Source organism: Schistosoma mansoni, chromosome 4, assembly GCF_000237925.1.
Source record: "Schistosoma mansoni strain Puerto Rico chromosome 4, complete genome".
In the NCBI taxonomy this organism is placed as follows: Eukaryota; Metazoa; Platyhelminthes; class Trematoda; order Strigeidida; family Schistosomatidae; genus Schistosoma; species Schistosoma mansoni.
In genome coordinates this window covers 1,176,874-1,199,996 of record NC_031498.1, presented here as the reverse complement: position 1 = coordinate 1,199,996, position 23,123 = coordinate 1,176,874, and the positions used below count along the sequence as shown (strand labels likewise).

At 35.4% G+C, this 23,123-nt stretch overlaps 1 protein-coding gene and 1 non-coding gene across 2 annotated transcripts in view; one reads left to right on the top strand and one right to left on the bottom strand.

Annotated features, from left to right (window-relative positions):
• Positions 1 to 21,931, bottom strand: part of Smp_158820 (myotubularin-related protein) — a gene marked incomplete at its 5' end in the record, with an annotated part of 96,548 nt that extends 74,617 nt beyond the window's left edge. Inside the window, 8 exons of the mRNA XM_018796499.1 lie at positions 1,048 to 1,161; positions 7,270 to 7,378; positions 9,123 to 9,255; positions 11,414 to 11,530; positions 15,587 to 15,692; positions 19,106 to 19,444; positions 19,493 to 19,608; positions 21,877 to 21,931. Coding sequence (XP_018651634.1) covers positions 1,048 to 1,161; positions 7,270 to 7,378; positions 9,123 to 9,255; positions 11,414 to 11,530; positions 15,587 to 15,692; positions 19,106 to 19,444; positions 19,493 to 19,608; positions 21,877 to 21,931 — 1,089 coding nt within the window. The remainder of the gene's footprint in view (positions 1 to 1,047; positions 1,162 to 7,269; positions 7,379 to 9,122; positions 9,256 to 11,413; positions 11,531 to 15,586; positions 15,693 to 19,105; positions 19,445 to 19,492; positions 19,609 to 21,876) is intronic.
• On the top strand, positions 5,169 to 5,235 carry Smp_tRNA_00654_Gln_TTG.1.1. The gene has a single exon. It is a non-coding gene (tRNA).
• Positions 21,932 to 23,123: the final 1,192 nt, after the last annotated feature.

Here is a 23,123-nt window from a genome sequence, read left to right as displayed (position 1 = left end):
GTACAAACGGGTACCAGATACATATATGTGCCACACAAATCAAATGAGATTTGTGTGAGGACTGTGATACTGCCCAGGTGCCCAAACTGAAGCAGGTGGTTTTCTTAGGGGGCCACACCCAGAGCCTTCGACCGAAAGGTCTGATCCACAAGGCAGTGGAGCATCGTAAGGAGATGCAGTCCCATGGTAGATGGTGACCAACAATTGGTTCATACGCTATTCGTTCCTCCAGGATACTGGAGTCAGCCCATGTGCACCATTGGTTTGTATTCAGGGTTTTCCAACTCCCCTAGGTAGACTCGCCGTGTCCACCAACCCGGTTAAAGCTCCGGACATTCGCTTTTCGTCTTCTCAATTTTGTAAACAACACCCCCGCCACGAGAAGGCAGTGAGTAGGACTTCCCTGGCAGAGGCTATATTACGCATGGCCATGTGAGAGTATTTCGAGAGGGAGAGCGGACTCTCCCCACTCTCGGCCATACCAGGGCATTTCGGGGATTATCCAATAAAACAATAAACATTTCTCTCGGTATGTTAAGTAGTTGGTAATAGTAGAACGGGATACCTTGGACATAGGTTTCGTGTGCTAGTTAGCACTCATCACAGCAGGGTGTATCTGGAATCTAGAGGAAACTGATGCTACTTGTTGGATTAGAAGCCGCACCATTCAGCGTCACAATATGAGACGTTATTCCCGAACTATTTGGGGAGCAACTGAACTTCTGCAAGGCCGGGATATTTGCAACTGTTTGACCGATAGCGTAGCGTCAAGCTCACCTATTCCTCTAGTGTTGATTGAATTTTTCTACGAATTAGTGTTTTCTAATTTTGATGACCGAGTTTTCAATGGTCCAAATCAGTGAGTAGAATGCCGATCAACTAGTGATATCCAATAATACGATATATCATGGAAGATCCTCGACTCTCCAAGTAACTATCTTTTATTTACAGATTTATGAATGGAAGGAAATGATGTTGTCATTTTTTAACATTAAAAGGAGATATTCAACTAGTCAACTATCTATTCTAGTACACATATTTACTTACCTGGAATAAATTTTCCACAACTTCAGTGAAATATGGATCAGGCAGTTGAGGGATAGGAATATTTTCCGGGCATACAACACTTCCTCCATCAAGATCAGTAACAAAAACATCAACCTAGTTACACACAACCACGAAAACGACAACAAAAAACAGAAGACAATTATAGCCTTCATTTTCGGATTTAATTTATCATATTATACAATTCTTTTGCCAATTTATACCTTTAACTTGTAAGGGGGTTGTAAAAATTTTTAAACTTCCTAGAGATCACGAGCCGATCTAAGTTAAAAAACTGCTGTCAACCTGGAAGCAAAGGGAAGCAGTATATTCCTTGTAAGTGACTCCTTAATTGTACACATTCATAACCCCACCACTGGTAATCGAATCCAGGACCTTTGGTCTTGAACATCAACTATTATTTGACATTTTAATTTTCAACCGTTTGGATTATCCCGTTATTAATATTTTGACCAAATTTTTATCATCTTCTGACATGAATCCATCATGTGTGGATTGCCCCAGTATACTGATTATGTTACAAGTTTATGTGCAACAGACATCTCATGAAATGGGAATGTAACCAACTGATGAGTCCTAAGCGAGACGAAATGTCCATCCTAAATCCTACTGCTTACTAAATCCAATCCATTTTATACAAACATATGTGCATGATCTTTTGTCCAAACGTGACAGGAATATTATCGTTTGATGCGAAATCAAACTACGAAAAGTTATTTTACAACTTTATATTTCTGATAAATTTGTTTTTCAATAATCACTAGAATCATATGTTATTGTAGTAACACATCTGGATATTGTGTCTGAATTTGATTTCTAAAGAATTCAAAGCCGAATACTACTGAAAAGTAATGCAAAGGAAAGAAATAGTTGTAAAAATATTTTTCTATTCTTTTGGAAATTCATTCTATCCTCATAGATATTATTAGTACAGGAAGATCAGTGGAGGAGTGGACTTGGATGAGCATTGCTAAGGAGTTTTATACCATAACAAAACAGCTATCCAGTGCTTCACAGTTCCCAATGGTGGTCTAGCTGAGATTTAGCTCATGATTTAAACTACGAAAATAACATATATTAGTTTACGCAAGATTATGAAGATAGAATGATAACTAATTCCCGATTTCAAGAGGATGAGTATGTACAGGAAAAAAAATAAACCGATTATGCAGTGAAAATGCCTTTTTTGTGTCAAATATATCACAATCGATATTAATTGATACCGGATATATACTTTACGATGTACCAATCAGATTTATGATAGCAGTTACGGCATTTTTGCGTGAAATTCAAAACGTGGTGATGGTAAGCTTGTACTTTATTGCAATTAAAGTAAAACCTAATAATATTAAGCTTTAAATCAGAAAAATGACAAGGCTAAAAATGCAAGCGATCACCGAAGTGACAATCAAGGAAACCGACTAGCCTTTCATGAAAAAAATTTACATACAAAATAAGTGTATAAAAAATTTCATCAGGCTTTATGTACTTTTCAAGATAACCTTAACCTTAAAAGCTAATAATTCATTACAAGCATAAGCTCGAATTCAAATTTTGATTCCCAGCTGATAAGTGTACTAAACCAAAGGTTAGTTCGATTTTCCAGCAGCTTTTCTCCAAGCTCAGTTTATGTACAGAAAAACGTGGGGGGTATTTATAAAATTACATACGACCTTGGGCTTCAAGAAATTTCTGGAACCATACTGTGACAGCAGTATAGGTAAATATCCAATCAAAAACGTGACACGTGAGTCCTCATTTTCTAGATGTTTCTGATCATATGCAACGCTCGTTGAATAAAGTGTTTTCAAGTCTTTTATGATCCCCTATGAACTTTTTCAAGGAACACTTTGTAACTCCCTAACACTACCACTAAACTCTTTCGTAGTTTTAGGAATTAAACTGTTCATTTGCATTACTTGAATTCTGAATAGTTAAAAAACACCTTTGTAAAATTTCACTACCAGGTTAATTTACCATCAACCAAGGTCACATTGATAAAGTATATGATATGATGAGATAAGAAAATGACATTTTGAGATCAATAATTTGTTGTATCAATTCAGTGTAAATTTTATCCCATAAGACAATTAAGAACTCTCGTTCAATGTGACAACTTCATTCTTTATATTTATTCAGGCGAACTATATTTAGTATGTTTATGGTAAGCTCATGTATTTACCCACTATGAGATACCATTTTGTGTAAAATTTGGTAATATAAATGATCATATTGTGGTCTAAGGATGATCTGATTTTAAGACTTGTTTGGAGATTTGTTTTTAAGGAGTCGATGGACTTTCATTGCATCAGTCTTTCATGTTCTCACTGTGTGTCGCAGGGATCGTAATAGCTCCTGTCTACTGGTATCAGCAGTAGGATTGAGGAATTTTAGTGGTTTGTGACCTTTAAGTTATGATAGTAAAACTGCGGACGCAAAAAATTCAATACGTAATTAACAGTGACAACTCCCCAGATTGTTATATAGACCCAGTATGTTTGAAATAGAATGATTCATACCGCAGAGGCTGTTATTGGTGTTCTAGACTTAACTGGTTGGGCTAGGTAGAAGCAGGACCGATACATACTCTATACTGTTCGTACGGTTTCCATGTGTCACTGTTCCAATCGATAATTCGCTGCTCTCTGATTGGCGGTCTTATCATGCCATACATTAACTGGGCATCCACTCGGCCACAAGTTATAACAGTAACAATAATTGTGATAGACTGTCATTAGTAAACACATACTATCATCTCTTAAAATACTACTAAAATAGAACAACATAATATGATAAGCATTCTATGATAGATTAGACTTAAGTGTTTATAATACCTAGACAAAGATTATAACGTAGTCATTAGTTATTATAATCAAAACGCTTATTGTTTATTTAAAATAATTAACCCATTTCATTCATAGTAACCTTATCATTAACACATCATTATTATCAACAACGCTCTATGACTTTCTTTTTTTAAAAAAAAAGTGCCCATAAACTTTTGAAATGGACAACCAACCAATCAATAAAATAATTCAACCACAAAATCATTCCGTATTTCCAATTTCACCCATATTTATCTTTACCCTGGGGGTTGATGACAGGTACTACTATACGTATACATATATATATCCATATTTTCATTAAGTGTTATTAACACCGTATAGATTAAGTAGAAACTAGGACGTGTTGAAAAGGTGAAGTTTATCCGAATTCCAAATTAGTCATTATATATATATATATATACATATATGTGCATGTGGTTCGTATGCACAACGCATCGTTCTTTTTTTTCCAACCAATTGTATCTCTCAATCAATACGTAAATAGTATTAGCATAAAGCATCATACAATAAAATAGACCAGTTTATATTAATTAGTTAGTTAATTCTTTTTTTTTATAAAGAGAGAGAGAAAACAAAATGTATTTGATGCAGACTAATCAATGAATTATGCAGTTAGTTAGTTAATTACTTAGTTACATACATGACAAAGTAGCGATCAGACAGTAATTAATTTTTAAATTATAATTCATTTATCCGATTATTAGTATTAGTGATAGACAGTAATTACTTGGGTTACAATGTTTAATCTGTAATTTTGATCAAATCTCATTGATTAATGTGGTCATTAGAAGGCCAAGTGACTATTTGACAGTGTACTGTTTTTTTAAGAGTTGTTAATAGGATAAGCCTATGAATACAGCTTCCAGTAGAAAGGAATATATATATATATATATATAGAGAGAGAGAGAGAGATTCAAATTCACTTAGTATTGTATGTTTGAATCTTCCCTTTGATGTTTTTAGGACTGCAACTGGTCAGTCTCTAATGGGCATATGTGCATACTGTGCATATTCCCTCGATATAGCCTTAATTCACAAGCATGGTAAGCAAAGATGGACAGTGGCTAGTAGTGGAATCGCAGGCACGCACGTTTCGTCCTATCTAGGATATATTGAAGTAATACTCACAGTATCCACATATGTCAATCAGAGACTGACCAGTTTCAGTCCCAAAAACATCAATGGGAAGATTCAAACATACAATACTAAGTGAATTCAAACTTCACTCAATTACACAAACAAGTCGCTATCAGGACTCAGTGGCCGAGTGGATAACGCGATGGCGTTTGAGGCGAAAGGTACTGGGTTCGAGTCCCAGGGTGAACATCAACTCTGAGATGCAGGTACATCCAGCTGACGAGTCCCAAATAGGACGAAATGCGCGTCCTGGATTCCACTGCTAGCCACTATCCATCTTTGCTTACTATATTGATTCATGTTACTAAACCACATTAATCAGAACATCTTGATGAAATTATTAAAATGAATAACAAAACCAGGAGAAATATTTTGGGTATCAGAGATACAGAAAGTATATTATTCAAGAAGAAACAATAAATCCGTGTAAAACTAGGAATTAAATAATTTTCAAATTCAGAATCTAGGGATAGACAGAGGATGGATATAACTGAGCCATTTTGACTGATTCCGTTCTACTGACAAAATTCTGAAAAGATAGCAGACGTAAACTGTGCTCCATTGTCGCTAACTATTAATTCTGGGACCCCGAAAGGATTGATTATTTATCGTAGTTTTCTGACTGTGTAGCTCGCAGTTGGATGTCCCTATGAGAAAAATTCCTGGTCACTTGCTGTATCCATCAAATGACAAACGGTAAGTTTGTCCGTGAAGTAACCAGCGAAGTCCAAGTGTTTAACTTGCCACGGTGACTGTGGTATTAGCCATGATTTCACCTCTGCTTTCCACAGTACATTTTGTCAGCGGAACGGAATCAATCATGTCCGAATACCTCCATTCCATCCTCAATCCAATGGTCAAGTGGGACGCTTTGCTGGTACATTTAAAAATGCTCTGAAAAAGTCAAAGGCGTGAGGACCACCGAAGAGATTTTAGAGATGTTCCTGCTTATCGATTGTATTACACCGAATCCTCAGACAATTGACAGGTATCTGAAGCAAAAGCTTTACTTAGCAGGAAAATAAGAATACATTTCAATGTCATTCGTCCGACACTCGCTCTTGAGACTCAACGAAATATAACGATGGAGAGGCAATCCAATCGACATCATGGAGCACAAAGATGATTGTTCACTGTGGGTCAAAAAGCACTTGCTATGGACTATCGTGGAAAACATCCTACATGGATAGCTGGTCGAATCGTGCAAAAGAAAGGAAGCGTAGTTTACGAAGTGTCAGTTGGTTCAGAAGTTTGGGTGCGTCATGCTAAACAACTGAAAGCAACTTCGATCGTCAGCAACGAGACCCGACATAGAACACCTCTTGATGTTCTGCTGGACACCTTTGAAATCAATACCCCTAGAACAGACAGGCCAGTCTCTGTGCATGCAAAAAGTGATACCACTTCTTTACTGCCTAGAAGGTGAAAAAACAAAAGCACAGACCAATCACGCGGTCTCCGGTGGACCCCAACACCAGATCCTACGAATCTGAACAACGGAGAGGTGTTAACAGGATGCAGATTGAATAAAAACATGTTCCATGCAGGATTATGTTGGAGCACGCTGATTGGTTAAAGGATAACCAATCAGCGCCAGTGGATACTTAGGGAGGACTCTAGAATCTTCTCATGTAAAATTTATAAATATACTAACGTTTTTCTTATTATGATTCCCACTTTCATCCACCCTTGTTATTTGGAATATAATTGCGTTTCTGTCAAACCACGTTCTGATTTGGGGACTTGTCGAATGAAATAGTATTCAAGAATAATAGGCAATGAAAGTAACTGGGTCGAAATAAGAGAAATAGAACTAGTATTGATGGGACTTCCAAGATAAGTGAAATTGTCAACATGCTCAACTACTTCACTTCCCATAGTCAGACTAAGCGTTGATGTAGATCAGTAGTACCCTAAAAACATTTGAAAGCCAGATCAATGAAAGTCAACTTAGTTGTATTTTAATACTGCATTGGATTACAAAACTTACACTAATAAAAAGTATTAATTTTTCTTCAATTCTAAACTTGTCAACATAAAGATTACATAGCGCTACTTTACACACAAAGAATTGAAACAACTGAGATATTATGAAAACGTTTTGCTCTATTTTTACTCAACTATAATTTCCATGTTGTTTGATGTTTTGTACCTTCAAAGTTTCCATTTTTAACACACAAAAAGAAACATATTTATTTAGTGAAAAACTGTCTAAACTTACCATATCAGATAGTAAATGCTGGTATCCTGTATGAATACCATAAAGAAATGGAGTTGGAGCATTGATAAATTCAATCAATGATTTAGGAAGTATAGGAACGTATGTATGACTACCAAATGTTAATAAAAACAAAATAGACAGAAATAAAATTAGACAAATTGTTAAATATACTTAGAATATATTACATATGTAGTGTAGTATTACCTATAGAAATCTAATTCACAATATTGTTATAACGGGGCTAATATTGAAATAGATGTAACCTCAAATATTGAATGAAGAATTGCGCAAGATTATGGATCGATTGAAGTTAGACATTAACACCGTTGGATGTCAGTTCAGTGGTCTAGAGGTTAAGCGGTTCGCGCGCGAGATTGAAGGTCCAGGATTCGAGTCCTGTGTGTGATATCGTGGATGCTCACTGCTCAGGAGTCCCATACTAGGACGAAACGGCCATCTAATGTTTCCAGGTTCTCAATGATAGTTTAGTTTAGATCGACTCCTGAATTTGCCTATTGACACTACTACAATCTCCACAAATCCCCGAAATTGGCTATAAAGAATCATTGTTCATATTTCTACTGTAGTAATAATTAGATATTTGAATTATTGTATTCCTATATTCTCCTGCATTCATTATGTTGGGTTTTCTCTAAGTTGTTGCTAACTTATTACAGACCTGTTATTCAGTCCCTCTTCACTTATGTTATAATTATAAGTTCATAATATCTTCTTATTCATAATGTTGTGAGATCAGGTATTTGATCTACATGATCACACAAGTTCCAAGTAATGAACTGAACTTGTACAATAAAAGGTTTTCCAACTACTGGTGTTCTAATTACAAGGAGAGATAGTGTGGAAAACTGTATCTTGAGTCAGTATATGTTAAATAACGTAGAACCTGGCTAATAAGTATATCAGTTCAAATTGCTATATCCCATTAACATAAACAGATGAAATTCTTAAGGAAAATTTCACAGTAGTAGAGTTAGTAACAGTACTAGTGCTAATAGGAAATATTAGGATGTAACCTAAGAAGAAAGAATGAATTCGTGAAATAATAGTATGGATAAAATAAATCCAAGATTCAGGATGTAGAGATAGACAGGGAATGAATACATTTGAGTCGTTCCGATTGATTTTGAACCAATTCATCCAATGTCTGCAATCATTGATAACGATAATCACGAGAACTCATCTCTTCCATCTTTTTTTGCTTCCATTACCCACCAGTACTCATGACTGTTGTGTAGATTTTTTGCCAGTTTACATTTCAGCTGATCTCGCACATTAACGTGTTAAAAGCCTGATGAGATGTGTTTCCAAATACCTAGCAATTTGATAGCTTCTAACAGACGATGATCAAACTATCTATCAGTAAACTTTAGCAAAAGAATTTCTTGACTGCTTATTTTTATGATTACTGTTAGGAAGTTTATATATCAACGAAAAGAAAAGAAAAAAACTTTCTTTTCACATATAGAATAAAATTATTACAGTTGTAACTGAAAACTTGCATACAAACATTTACGTACCCAATTAAGTCACTACATACAACCAACGAACGGACGAATCTACATATAGTCGCGAAAATTCTATTCACATGATGTAGTAGAAAAATTGGTTTTTTCAGACAAAAATATAGGTTTGAAACTAGAATGATTCTCTCTCAACATTTCACTATGTATATATATATACATGTCTACACTACTGTAACCTCAATACAGATATGCATGTGTTCATGTATGTTAATAATAAACAATGATCCCATATCTGTTGTGGAATGGAAACTTTAAGAACAAGTAGGATATACAACCATTTACATTATTATTATTATTATTTCTACTTACCTATATTTTAAAGGATATAGTATAGAAGTTAGTGCATGACATGCCTCCGTTAGCCGATTTAAACTACGTGAACAAACCAGTACTTTTTGATCACTTAAAATTGCAGTGAACAATAAAATCACATTATGTATGCCTAAAAATGAGTAAAGTATATATATAAAATGCAGCAAAAAAAGTATTAACAATAGTATAGTTACATTTATCAAATGCCCTGGTACGGCCCAGAGTGGAGAGTCCGCTCTACCTCTCCAAATGCTCTCACATGGCCACTCCTATATAGCCTCTGACAGGGAAGTCCTACTCACTGCCTTCTCGTGGCGGGGGTGTTGTCCACAAAAGTGAGAGGAGGAAAAGCGAATGTCCAGTGCTTTAACCGGGTTGATAGACACGGCGAGTCCACCTAGGGTAGTTGGAAAACCCTCATTTCAAACCAATGGTGCACATGGGCTGGCTCCAGTATCCTGAGGGAACAAATGGAGTATGAATCAATCGTTGGTCACAGGCTACCATGGGACTGCATCTCTTTACGATGTTCCACTGCCTTGTGGATCAGAATGTAGGTCAAAGGCTCGAGGTGTGACCCCCTAAGAAAACCACCTGCTTCTGTCTGGACACCCGGGCAGTATCACAGCCCTTATACAAAAGTGTGGTGCATATGTATGTGGTGCTTCCTTGTACCAATATGTATGTGTTTAAATAAATAAAATAAAAATAAATACATTTATCAAACACCCAAGCTGATGATGAAATTAAATCATGATAAAAATTATTTGGTTTGAAATCCTAGATGACTTGAATTGATGCAATTCCTTGTATATCACATTTTATACTATTGTATCCATTGCCGCCTTTTTTTTAAACCAAAAAAACCTACATCGAAGTATATTTCAAATACGCTATTAATTACTTTTTGAAAAGTATTATTTAAGCAATTCAATTATCAATACTAAATAGAATTTCAATTCATTTAGTATTGTATGTTTAAATCTTCCCATTGATCTTTAAGACGGCAATTGATTAGTCTCTTATTGGCACATGTACAGCCTGCGCGGATTGCCTCGATATTGTCTTAAGCCACAAGCATTACAAGCAAAGATAGATGATGGCTAGCAGTGGAATTCAGGATGCGCATTTCGTCGTATCTGCTTATAATATTTTTGACTTAAGGCAATATCGAGACAATCTGTGCAAGATGTACATATGCCAATAAGACTGATCAACTGCAGTCTTAAACATAAATGGAAAGATTAAAACAAACAATACCAAATGAACTTAAACTTCGCCTCATTGCACAAGCAAGTGGTCATCAGGACTCAGTAGCTGAGTGAATAACGTGATGGCGTTTGAAGCGAACGGTATTAAGTTCGAGTCTTAGAGTTAACGCCAACTCTGGGATGCAGGTATATCCAGCTGACGAGTCCCAAATAGAATGAAACGCACATCCTGAATTCCACTGCTAGCCACCATCCATCTTTGCAATAAAACTGGTGATGTATGTCCCCTAACTATATTTTGACAATCTAGAACTCCCAAATTTATGTGTCAATACTAGACATCAGTAACTTCTTTAACCGCATACTATTCCATATTTGTCGGTTAACAATCACTACACTATTATTCTGTTTACTTTCCGAAGTCAGTAGTATATAGCAATTGATGATCACTTAAATAATAATACTTGTGTATCATATCAGTCACTGAACTTAAGTATGACCTATTAAATTATGAACACACTTTAGATGTTTAATTAAATCAGATGACATAGGATGAAATATAAAGCATTAATATTCTTGACAAATCCAAACAGCTTACAGCTACTACTCCAAATTCAACACTCATACGCTTTTTGACTATATTCCGATACGATACACATCCACACGAGCAGGTTCGCATACAATGACTTCAGAAAATGAAAATACAAAGAATCTCTCATGTCTACAAATAGGGAATCATTTTAGCAATAAGGTGGACAAACATTAACTCCTCTCTAGATAAAAAATATATAACCACTTTCTGATATTCTACTTATCTAACGTCATTTAAATGTTTGCTCTCATTATTCAAAAAACTAGAAGCAAAGTACAATAAATAAAAATTAATTTGTTTGTATATACACTGATTGATATTATAAGAAGTAGGTATGAACATAATTTAAATATATGATTGGGTAACAAGAACAAAAACCAGTTAGAAACAAACAAGTAAACAGTTATCATATATACATATACTAATGTAAAGAAGAATGAATAAAAATCTATGATTTATTATACATTTTAAAAACAACACCTTACCTAAGTGTTTAAATAGTAAAGCTACACAATTACGTGTCACAGGTATAGTACTACAATGAGCAGGTTGAATTATCTGTCGATCACCAACTCCTAAACTGAATGTGATTCGTGGACCACCTATCATAAATAAAATATAAAAAAAAATACACTTGAAAAAAAAGTTGCCAATCGAGGCTACAATAACAAAACAGAAAATATTTTTTTTGATTTCATTTGTTTTGACCAATGAAATAACGATGTTGAGTTGAAGTTCTGACGATACAAATACCGCTAAGCCATGAGTTTAAATATAATCTAGTTGCTTACCATAGTATTTTATTCCACATTGTAGAATTCAAGTTCATTGGTTAGGTTAGTCGGCTTACATTTCATTAAACTACAGCATAAATGTACATTAAAGTAAGTTGCCATATTTGAAACATCAGTATAACAAGAAAAATTAACAAGTCGTCGAAGAGCAAAACAGTCGAAACAATTTGAGTACCAATGATGTATAAAACTAACTATTGAGAATATAGTTCGAGAAGGGGTGTATGAAGGAATGATGGAGTTGAAGATCTAAAGTAAGATAAAGAGTCCTTGCATCTGCGCTACTGTGACCGATTCTGAATCATCCCGACACAAAATCTCCAGCTACCGATTGAGATTATCATGTTGACTCCAAATAGGTAGTCTACATCTACCAATATGGCTTTAATCAAGCATTAGTGCCTTTATAAACTGATGACTTGTCATTGTGATGCTCGCCTCATGTTTTCACCCTACTTCGACAATGAAAAGCATCGCTCATCAAGGTAAACGGTGATTAGGAATACCTAACATACGGAATAAGATCGATGGATATAAGGTAAAGAATGAAACAGTGACATTGAACAGTTTATTTTCAATCCTCAAACTTTAGTCAAGACTATGGCACAAAACTACAGTAGAAACTCAGGACCTATCGATATGAACCACATTAATGGTCAATAACTCTACAGAGAGATGATACTTTCGGGTTGGTTATCCCTAGCCACCTTTACACTTATTACTATACTAGTCAATATTGGATGTTACAGTAGGCAGGATTTAAATAATTGGCTAAAAACAGTTAACCACTAACCACAAATTCATTAGTACAAAGCCTACTAAGTTTATTATGCTCGAAATTTAACATTAGTAATCATACAGATGTATGTGAAATATAGTTAAACTTAGCTTCTAATTTTTTCAGTTATGTTACATTTTATCTGAACGTGTAACAAAGAATTCATATTATGAAAACAGAAAAATTGTAATATATCGATAGTGCAGTACTGGTAATCCTCAAGTGATAAGAGAAAAAAACTTAAAAATTAAATGTGATCATATAGGAAAGAAGATCCATGAAGTCTCCGACCTAAACAATGAATAACAAGCAATAAAATCTCATAATCCAAAATATATTTCAATTTAAAATCGCTTGATCACTAAGTGGTGACTAATGTCATTTATCCCAAGTCATTCTTAGTGTTGACCGAATTCTATCGATCAATTCGCAGTGTGGTCACTAGTCTAAGTGACTCAACATCGCTTGCACTACATTGAGATATTAGGTGGTAATTAAAGATAGTCAAAAAAACCTGCTCAACCTAGGTTCTGTGTTACTTGGCACTCGCCAGCAAGTGGTACTTGTAATCTTGAGGGAACAGATAGAATTCGATTATTACTAAGGACTTAAGATACCTGACACTCGTCACAGATCAGTGATAAATCAATTATACATATATCTCGGTCCTACAGGAAGTCAGTCGTAGCCCAAACAGCTGTGATAACATCTCAGACTGTGAAGTTGGGTGACATAGGGTTGGATCTGCCAGGGAACCTTGGTTACCTGAAGATTACAGGTACACCTTTTCGACGAGTGTTCAATAACACGAAACCCATGTCCAGAGTTTCCTGTCGACTACCTTCAACCACCATCTTATGAAATTTTAATGCATCCCTACTATAAGTGACTAATCTAGTAGATCCCTTTCTTCTGTTTATAATTCTACAATTCAGGCTATTATATCCGAACGAAGACTAAAGAAATGGCAAATTCCAGGACTAATTTATGGACTATTAGTAAATCTATACTCCTTTACTCAGAAGCTTTCGATTAACCCATTAAACACTGTTATATGATTTATTCGAAGTCTCCCCTACTCTCAGCCACTTTTTGGCTTGATCATGCATAATTGTTATTATTTATTTTACGGTGTGATGCAGTCTAGTCTGTTTGTATATAAGCTACGTATGTCTGGAAAATAAGAACGATCTTAGACTGGTGATCATTAGTCTTGTATTCTTCCTCTGATAGTCAGTATTAGTGGTACGAATTGAACAACACGTATACTTTTCTCTCAATTCTCATATTTACCATTACACAGGGATTAAAATCAAGTCAGAGATGAACGGATAAAATGACTTTTTCTTTATTAAGAGAAACTACTGTCCAAATGATATCAATTTTTAGAGAAAACTATCATCAACCGTGAAAATCCTTGAACTTTTGACATTTTAAGACTAAACAAATGAGTAAATAAACTTTTAAACTAAGCCAAATGTCGTAGAATAAGAATTAAAGTATTTAGTGAGTGTAGTTGAAAAAGAAGTTATCCCTCTCCTTAACATTGAAAGTAACTCACAAAGCGTAAAAATATTCTGGCAAGCAAATAGTATGAAATTAGACAGCACACAATAATAAACTGTTGTATCTAAGGCCCCCAAATGCTCTCACATGACCACTCCTATATAGCCTCTGACAGGGAAGTCCTACTCACTGCCTTCTCGTGGCATTACTGTTGTTTACGAAATTGAGAGGACGAAAAACGAATGTCCGGAACTTTAACCGGGTTCATAGACACGGAAAGTTCACCTGGGGGAGTTGGAAAACCCTCATTTCAAACCAATGGTGCACATGGGCTGGCTCCAGTATCCTGAGGGAACAAATGGAGTATGAATCAATCGTTGGTCACAGGCTACCATGGGACTACATCTCCTTACGATGCTCCACTGCCTTGTGGATCAGACTTTTAGGTCAAAGGCTCGGGGTGTGACCCCCTAAGAAAACCACCTGCTTCAGTTTGGGCACCTGGGCAGTATCACAGCCCTCACACAAATCGAATGAGGTTTGTGCGGCGCATATGTATCTGGTGCTTCCTTGTACCAATATTTATGTGTTTAAATAAAATTTTAAAAACGTATCTAAGGAAATAAATTGTAGTAAATCTTCGACAAAATGAACAAATACTATCTTCACATCATTTTGTTGAATATTTGTTATAAAGTCAAATCAACTATTGTTGCCTAGTTAACACTTACATAAATCCTTAAAATGTAAAGTTTAAAATGTGGTCAAGTGTCCGTCTATGTAAGTGCACTTGCTTTTGGGTTTTCATGATCAAAAACAGACAAACAGATCAAGCAACAAACTATAAATTTCATACAAGCGTTAAATGAATTTGAGTGAAATAAGACAAAGTTAGCGCCATATTTAAGTTTAATACTGAACAAAATGGATATTTCTCGTAATCGATTAACAAACGATCTTCAATTGTCAACATAGTACAAAAAAAGATAAAAATACAATAGATCTTTTATTTTATCTTAGACTGATTTTATCTGCCTTACCAACCTAGTAAATCATTAGAACACATAAAATTGAAACAGACAGAGTCAGACACTTTAAAATTCTTAGGAATTCACATAAAAATGAATAAAACAAATAAAGTTAGTTTTCAATAGTTTACACAGCAAACCAACCATGGTCTATCAGAAGTACGCATCTACGACCCCACCGGGGGTCAAACTCAGGACCTTGAAGTCTCACGACAAATGGTGGACCTTAATCATTTCACGACATTTCCCAATGCCGTTAGAGGGCAACTGCCTCACACTCAACGTGACTGAACTCCAATGATTACGGATTTCTACTAGAAATATGAGAATTACCTTTCGAAACCAATTACTAGAGTGTACCTTATGACTATTATCATTAGTATAGGGAGTTTTTAGAGAGTTGAATTTTATAGTTTACATGATATGTATCATTACATTATCGACCTACTTATATGTTACTTTGTGAAGATACTGTTAAAATGATTACACTATAATGTATTCATTTACTTCAGGTAAGAATGAATTAGGGATATATTAAAGAAGTCAACTAACCAGTTGGTGGAACTTCTATGCCACCCAATAAAGTTGCGATCATTTGCTCTATCGAATATTGATGTAGTGAGTCAGCAAACACTGTATACAATAAGCTGAGATTATTCTAAATAAAGAGAAATAATAATATATACAATGAAAGAGAAAAGTTTAAACCATTTGTAAATTGCTGAAATTTTTCAAGTTTATATACTTATAACGTGACGGTATAATAAAAATGAATCTGTGGACATTACTTAATCCAACAAAGATTTTAAAAGAGGTTTGTGAAAGGCAAGAAAAATAAACCATCACAATACCCTCACTATTAACTAGTAAGGTTGAAAAAGAGATCACCTATGTTCAGCCAATACTTACCACAACTCCATATGTATAGTAGGTTAGAAAAAGTTAACAGCAGTACACAGACTAATAAAAATATATTACTTTACGAAATCACTGATTCCTAGTTTGAAGTATCAAGGTACAATCTTCCTTGTTGAAGTCAACGAGATGACCATAATCATTGACTAGTAATTGAATGACATAGCTCATAATCAGTTGTAATAGTATATATATTTATTTCAGCCTGGGATATAAAATTACTTTTTTCCAAATGCCCTGGTATGGCCGAGAGTGGGGAGAGTCCGCTCTACCTCTCCAAATGCTCTCACATGACCACGATTATATAGCCTCTGACAGGGAAGTCTTACTCACTGCCTTCTCATGACATTACTGTTGTTTACGAAATTGAGAGGACGAAAAGAGAATGTCCGGAGCTTTAACCGGGTTGGTGGACACGGAAAGTCCACCTAGGGGAGTTGGAAAACCCTGATTACAAACCAATGGTGCACATGGGCTCCAGTATCCTGAAGGAACGAATGGTGTATGAACCAATCGTTGGTCACAGACTACCATGGGACTACATCTCCTTACGATGCTCCACTGCCTTGTGGATTAGACCTTTAGGTCAAAGGCTCCGAGTGTGGCCCCCTAAGAAAACCACCTGCTTCAGTTTGGGCACCTGGGCAATATCACAGCCCTCACACAAATCTCATTTGATTTGTGTGGCGCATATGTATCTGGTACCCCTTTGTACCTATATTTATGTTTAAATAAAATATAAAATTGTCTTCACTTATCGCTGCACCCTTGTTAATTTCCTGTACTGACATAACTTGAGCAGATACATAATTGTGCCATTTTTAACATTTTGTCATATCATAATGAATAATACTCCGAAATCCAATAGTGGACTTTCGTAACTGCATGTCTAGCGTGGAATTACAGTACTAGCAGCTGAAGTGTTAGATACACATGAAGGCAAAGAAAAGTAATCTGTTCTACTAAATGCACCATCATGTGAGATTCAACAGAACAGTAATGAAAAATCTGCATCATGCTACTTTATAACTCATATTCTTATTAACAATCAATTCCACAACAATCAAAGAATAACTAACATTTAAGGGCCATTAATAACTTATCTTACTCTTCAATTCATAGTCAGTATATACTCATGACCCTTACAGTTGATTTTTTCTCTCCTCATTGTTGAGAACCATGGAAATGTTTTCTTTATTCTTTGTTTTACTTGTCTCTGTCTGGTCAGCAGTAATGGACCCTATTTCATTGTTTTTAATAACGCTGTTTCAATATTAATTCAGCTTTTTAGGCCTTATAATCACAAATACGGTTTGTAAAATTATTGCGCAATGAGAATTAAGCAACTAGGTGGAATTCGATTGAGCGAATTTAATTTTGGCTTACACGAAAACTAACGCATTCAGATGACGTTACGTCATTCGCCTTAAAACTTGAAAACAAGCAAATAAAAAACCGAACCGTGACAAAAATTATTGCTAATCGATACTATTAGTTTAAGGCTATCCACAGCCGTTCATTAAACAGTGGCTGATCAGTGCCAAGGATCTTTAGATACTGACCTATATACATATACGTATATATAGTATCAGTAGACGTTTATAATGTGTATCACAACAAAACGTGACAAAGAATCCCTGTTTCCGTATTCCAATTGCCTCAGGCAGGATTAGGACCAATAACAATAAAGCACAGATGCTGATTTACATATTGAACGACGTATTCGTATCAATATATGGAAAAGAACATATTGATTGGGTTATGACAGTAAATTAGTATAGAGATGGTGGTAAACTGACGATGACCGTCAAGAATTTGGGCCACAATGTTTTCAACTGTGTAAATGTTGTTATTATTATTATTTGAACACATAAATATTGGTACAAAGGGGCACCAGGTATATATGCGCCACACAAAAAATTGTCATTTCATTTGTGTGAGAGCTATGACACTGCCCGGGTGCCCAGACCGAAGCAGGTAAATGTAATAAAGTGCCATTTTAGATTTATTTTAACGGAACAAGTACATTAACTGCATGAACTCATACGCTTTTATGAGACACAACCGATTAAAAACTGATCACAAAAAAATTCAGGTTTCAATATAAGAGTTGTTGGTGGATTTCCATCTGAATCTGTCCTTTTAAAAAGCAAGAGACGATAAAATTCACACTTCTAATATATTGGACGATGATAATTAAGACATCAGTGGAGCAAAACTAGTCGAAACCCTCGTGGTTGAAGATGAATGGTAGCTAATTACTGTTGATGGATATTTATTTGTAGATACAAGATGGGATACTTTAGCGACACTGTATATTTCGTGTTGAGAATCATCAGTGTTTAAGCAACCCCAAAGGTGTTTAAGACTTATGGACGTTCAAAGGCCTACCTTTAGCGATACAAGTATAGTATTTTCGCAACTGAATCTTTAAGTCTATGGACCAATTTACATATTCTTACCCTTCGTTTTGCAATTATCTAGTTTACAGTTTATCTCCAGGAAGAGACGTTCGATTTTACAGACAACCTATTCTATACATTATATGTTCAAATATAATTAGACTTCTCCAGTGACTACATTTATGCAGAAGAAATTATAAATCGTGGTTATTAGTTGAAAATTTTTCATACTAATAGACTAAACAAAGCAAAATGAGTGGTGTATTAAACTCATAATCCCACTATATATATATATATATATATATATATATATATATATATATATAGTAAAAAATCACTAATTTATAAGCCAATGAAGTCTATACGTTATAGATTCTGTACAAAATATGAAAGAATTACAGTTAAATAAAACATAATTCTAATTTATTAACTAGGAGGGGATAAATATATTATTAAAACCTAAAACTACTTCGAAAAATCCGCTGCTTGTTGAGGGAATGTTCAGAAACTTTAAAAACCCCAATCTTTTGAAAACTCGAAAGATATGACACTGAAAACAACCACTTACTTTCAATACATCAAAATGTTGATGACGAGCTAGGAACACTAAACATTTTGGTGCATAAAATTCCGGTGGACGTACTAAGTTTGGATCATCAGTATCACTATAAATCGACTTGAGACCAGAGTAATTCAATACTTGATCTTTGAATCCAGTTGGTGAGTTGACAGGTGAACTGGCATTGCTATTCACGTTTGTTACATAGATTAAAGAATCAATTTGATACTTTTCATTATTAGAAACAGAATTTGAAGTAGGCAGGAAAGTTTTATTTTTATTTACAACAAACGAACCATTATTAATAGGTCCATTTTGAGAATAACTACCAAATGCATTTCCTGTAGGTCTAACTCTACTGTGAGGAATGTGAGGAGGGATTTTCAAATTTATCAATTGACTAGGAGACACAGCTTCATGAAAAGTTAGACATGCGGCGAAATAAGGATTTCCATTAACATCTGTCAAATAAGCGACAAAGAATGTTGGTGGTGGTTTACTTCGGCTGAGATACCAACCACATGGCTGACAGAACTAAATTTGAAATTTAATTATCGTTATAAAAGGTGACAAATAACCTACCGTTTCAATTTTAAAATTGTAAGGGTAATCGTCCCAACAATTTGTAGGAAATCTCTGTAGGACCTGTCCTTCACTTTCACCGCCAACTAGAGGAATAATTAATGAAAATAAAGAGTCTGTAGTCAAGAAAAAGTGCTAAGACAGATGTAACTCGATAAAAAGTATACAACTTTGTATTAGATAGTAAACCTACTGATGGGTGGTACAATATAGCATTAAAACATGCACATAACAAAAAATCATGTTGTGTAAAAAGGGGATGGAAATATGCGTGAGAAGAAAAAATACAATCAAAGCTGGAACACTTATTTGTTGGAATCCATTATAGCAAGTAGCTTGACCAATAAAGACTATCAAAAGCAGAAAACGTAAGCTTTACAACTGACTGTACTCAGTTGTACAACATTAAGTTCTCATATGAATAACCAATATCTTTAGAGATTCTATCTCCCACAAACAAAAATATTTAGAAAAATCGACCTTAAAACCTAACAACTTAATGTTCGAATTTAGTATCAGATCGAATTACATGCTTAGCTATACAAGACCTTAAAATCTCTTATCATGGATGTGGATGTACAGATCAAGTATTTACCAACCGTCAAGTTTTGGAGCACGAATACTGATGTCCGACTATAGTTGTATTTCTTAAACTGACGGCTGAACTTGGTTGTCAATCGACAAACTTCATGGCAAAGTCAGGCGTTAGAAATGAATTAAGGAATTACTTCAACTCACTAAAAGCTTTTCACTCGGACACCGCCAGTCAAATGAAGTAAAGTGGAGTTTATAATGAAATATCATTTGAACCGATTACATCAGGATGATTCCCCCTACTATGTCTAAGACCTGCTTTTAGAGGCGTGATATCAAACGATGAAGTCACTGACTACTTGCGCTTTAGTAGATATAGACTTTCCTGGTGGTTCACAGCAGTGAATAGTCGATATCACAGGAACTAGGTTAAATCTGCATTTCGGGGCGATGAACTTTGTTGCTGATGCTTGTGTTGCCCGTCGTTGACATCCCTGAGGTGTTCCATGCTTCTTTCATAGCGATGTAAGTCTGTTCACTCTCATGGTTACCCATCATAGTTGCTTGTCACTCTTTAAGTCAGTTTTACGAATGCCAGTGGTTAAGACTGATAGGTTCAAAGAATCTATCCCTCCGAGGTGCATAAAGTAACGTAATCGACAAACACAATCAGTCAACCAGTAATCATCAGTGTAGAACCTGACACGTGTACTGGTTTCAGTAGTCACATCTAACACCATGATAATGAGAGATTAACCAGATGGAAAGCAAGTTAGACAAAATAACTCCAACAGCGATAAAAACCTAGTCATGGAAAATGCAGTTCTAAAAAACCGAACACGATCGGAGAATAAAAAGTTAGGTATGACACTTAACACATAAATTCAAAGATACAGAATGAATGTGACGATGACACTAAAACCGATCTTGAACTGCAAACCATCATCAGCCATCAATTATATGTATTGTATCAACCTCAGCCGGAAGGACTGCACTAACTCCAAACCATTACTTTACAGTCGGACGACCTGCATCGTAATCTACTCCATACTTTTGCTCCTTTGATTACTTGCGATGGAAGTTAGTGCGACACTAAAGATCCAACTTACATCACTGACTCTAAATGTGGATGTACGAGGAGTGTTGGCTTTTTCTCAAAGCACTTAACAGTAAGTCATCCCTTCTTGGGTTGTAGTTACTATGGGGACTTACATACTTTGGAGTAAAAATATGAACCCGTGGCAGAATACTGGAGTAGGATACAGAATGAGTGGGATGACTGTTACATTTCAGCTATGACTGTCCTACTGGGCAACCTCTCAAAGTTTCTGCGATTATCCCACATGTCCAGCTTATGCGAGTGATGTGGGGAAAGGAAGGTTACAAATTTAACTAGAGCTAGGGTCGTGGGTCATGATAGCTAGACCCCCTATGCAGTAATTTGACTTTGGCATAATTGTAACGACCGATATTAATGCATTTCACGGACACGGTCCCCTACAGCTGATGCTTGGAAGCTACGAATGTACTAATGAAATCAGTATTGGTAAGCATTTTGAGTCCTATCGGTTAATTATAGGTGCTAATACTTTAACTGCGCAGTGCATCATTACAGCAACTAAGCCATCGAATCCCTGAGATATTGTGAGATATGAGATATTGTGCCTAAAAGAAGCGATATCATCATACAACAAACTGGTGGAATTAAAATACGTCAGCATCATACATAAGTAACCACTCACTAATGTTTCATTAAAAACATGTAGAAAAATATCCACAGTTTAAACCCGAAGAACTTGTTAGGTTCTACACCCTTTTTTAAAAATAAAACGTCTCGTTTGGAAACATACCTGACTTTTCGAAATCATATCCAACAACCGCAGCATAATCCACCAACCGGAGCATAACTTCATAATTGGTGAAACAATAACAAGGACGTCTATTTGTGCATGTAAACACAATACATAATTCATGCTACCCAATAACATATACACTTATTGTACGAAAATTCATCATTTTAGACAGTATCTTCAGAGACCTACTTTACTTATATTCTAGGGAAGGAATGACAATGATGACCTAGGTGGGGGAGTTATGGGGAGGGGGGTCTTAGTAATTTACACCGGTATCTGAAGGGGTTATTGTATTGAAAGTTAGAGGACAAAGGTTGTAAAAATGACGATTTGAATCTATGGGTAGTGGTTCTTACTACACATTACGGAAGATTGTGCTGTGTTTTCTTAAAGATTTAAGGGTAATCCGGCCATTATCAATAATGATTTCAGCACAAAGACCTTGCTCTTCGCAAATATGTTGGCGTGAGGTTCAGTGGTAGAGAATTTAGTAACTTTCTTACCCAGCATGAAGAGCAAGTTGGTCATGAACTAAAACATAGTTCATAATAATGTCGATGATAAATCCCTGAAGTAAAAGGTACTGTGTATAAATCAGTGTACAAAATCTACGCGGAGCATTTTGCCTCAAACTAAAAGAGGTCTCAGCCCCAATAAATGAAATTTTTTCTTGATAACACTGCGGTGTTTTACTGATGTCGACAGATACAAGTAGTGTGTATCACCAATTGAAAACGGAGTGCCTAGAGGCAGAAAGTTGAGATCGAAGAGAACAGAACTAGAACAGAGAGTGATTGATGTGAAAATGAAAGGACAGTAAAGTCTGAGACGATTGATGGACATTCCGCAAATGAAGTATTTACTGTATAGTTCCTAGATGTTACTAAGAGATTCTGTAGTTTTGTATTTACATATATTTGGTTGTCTCCACTTGTGATCTCGTTCACAACAACCCCTTCGGCTAAAGTGTTAAAGGTAGCATTTGAGTAAAATGAATTCGGTCTGGTTAGTCTCGATATTATTTGGCGTTACAGGAGAAGTGAAAACATTTAACTGTCGTACTGAATACGATTAATTTCACTGTTTTTGGATTTATTTGTTTTATCCAACTTACGGACTCGTTTGTCTATACATTTGACTTCGAACATTTCGGTTTGTCTTTGTCTCGGTATTTGGTACCTTTCACTCCTGGAATCTAAAAAATTGAAGATTTGTTTCATGCTTGTCATAACCATTTTTAGAGG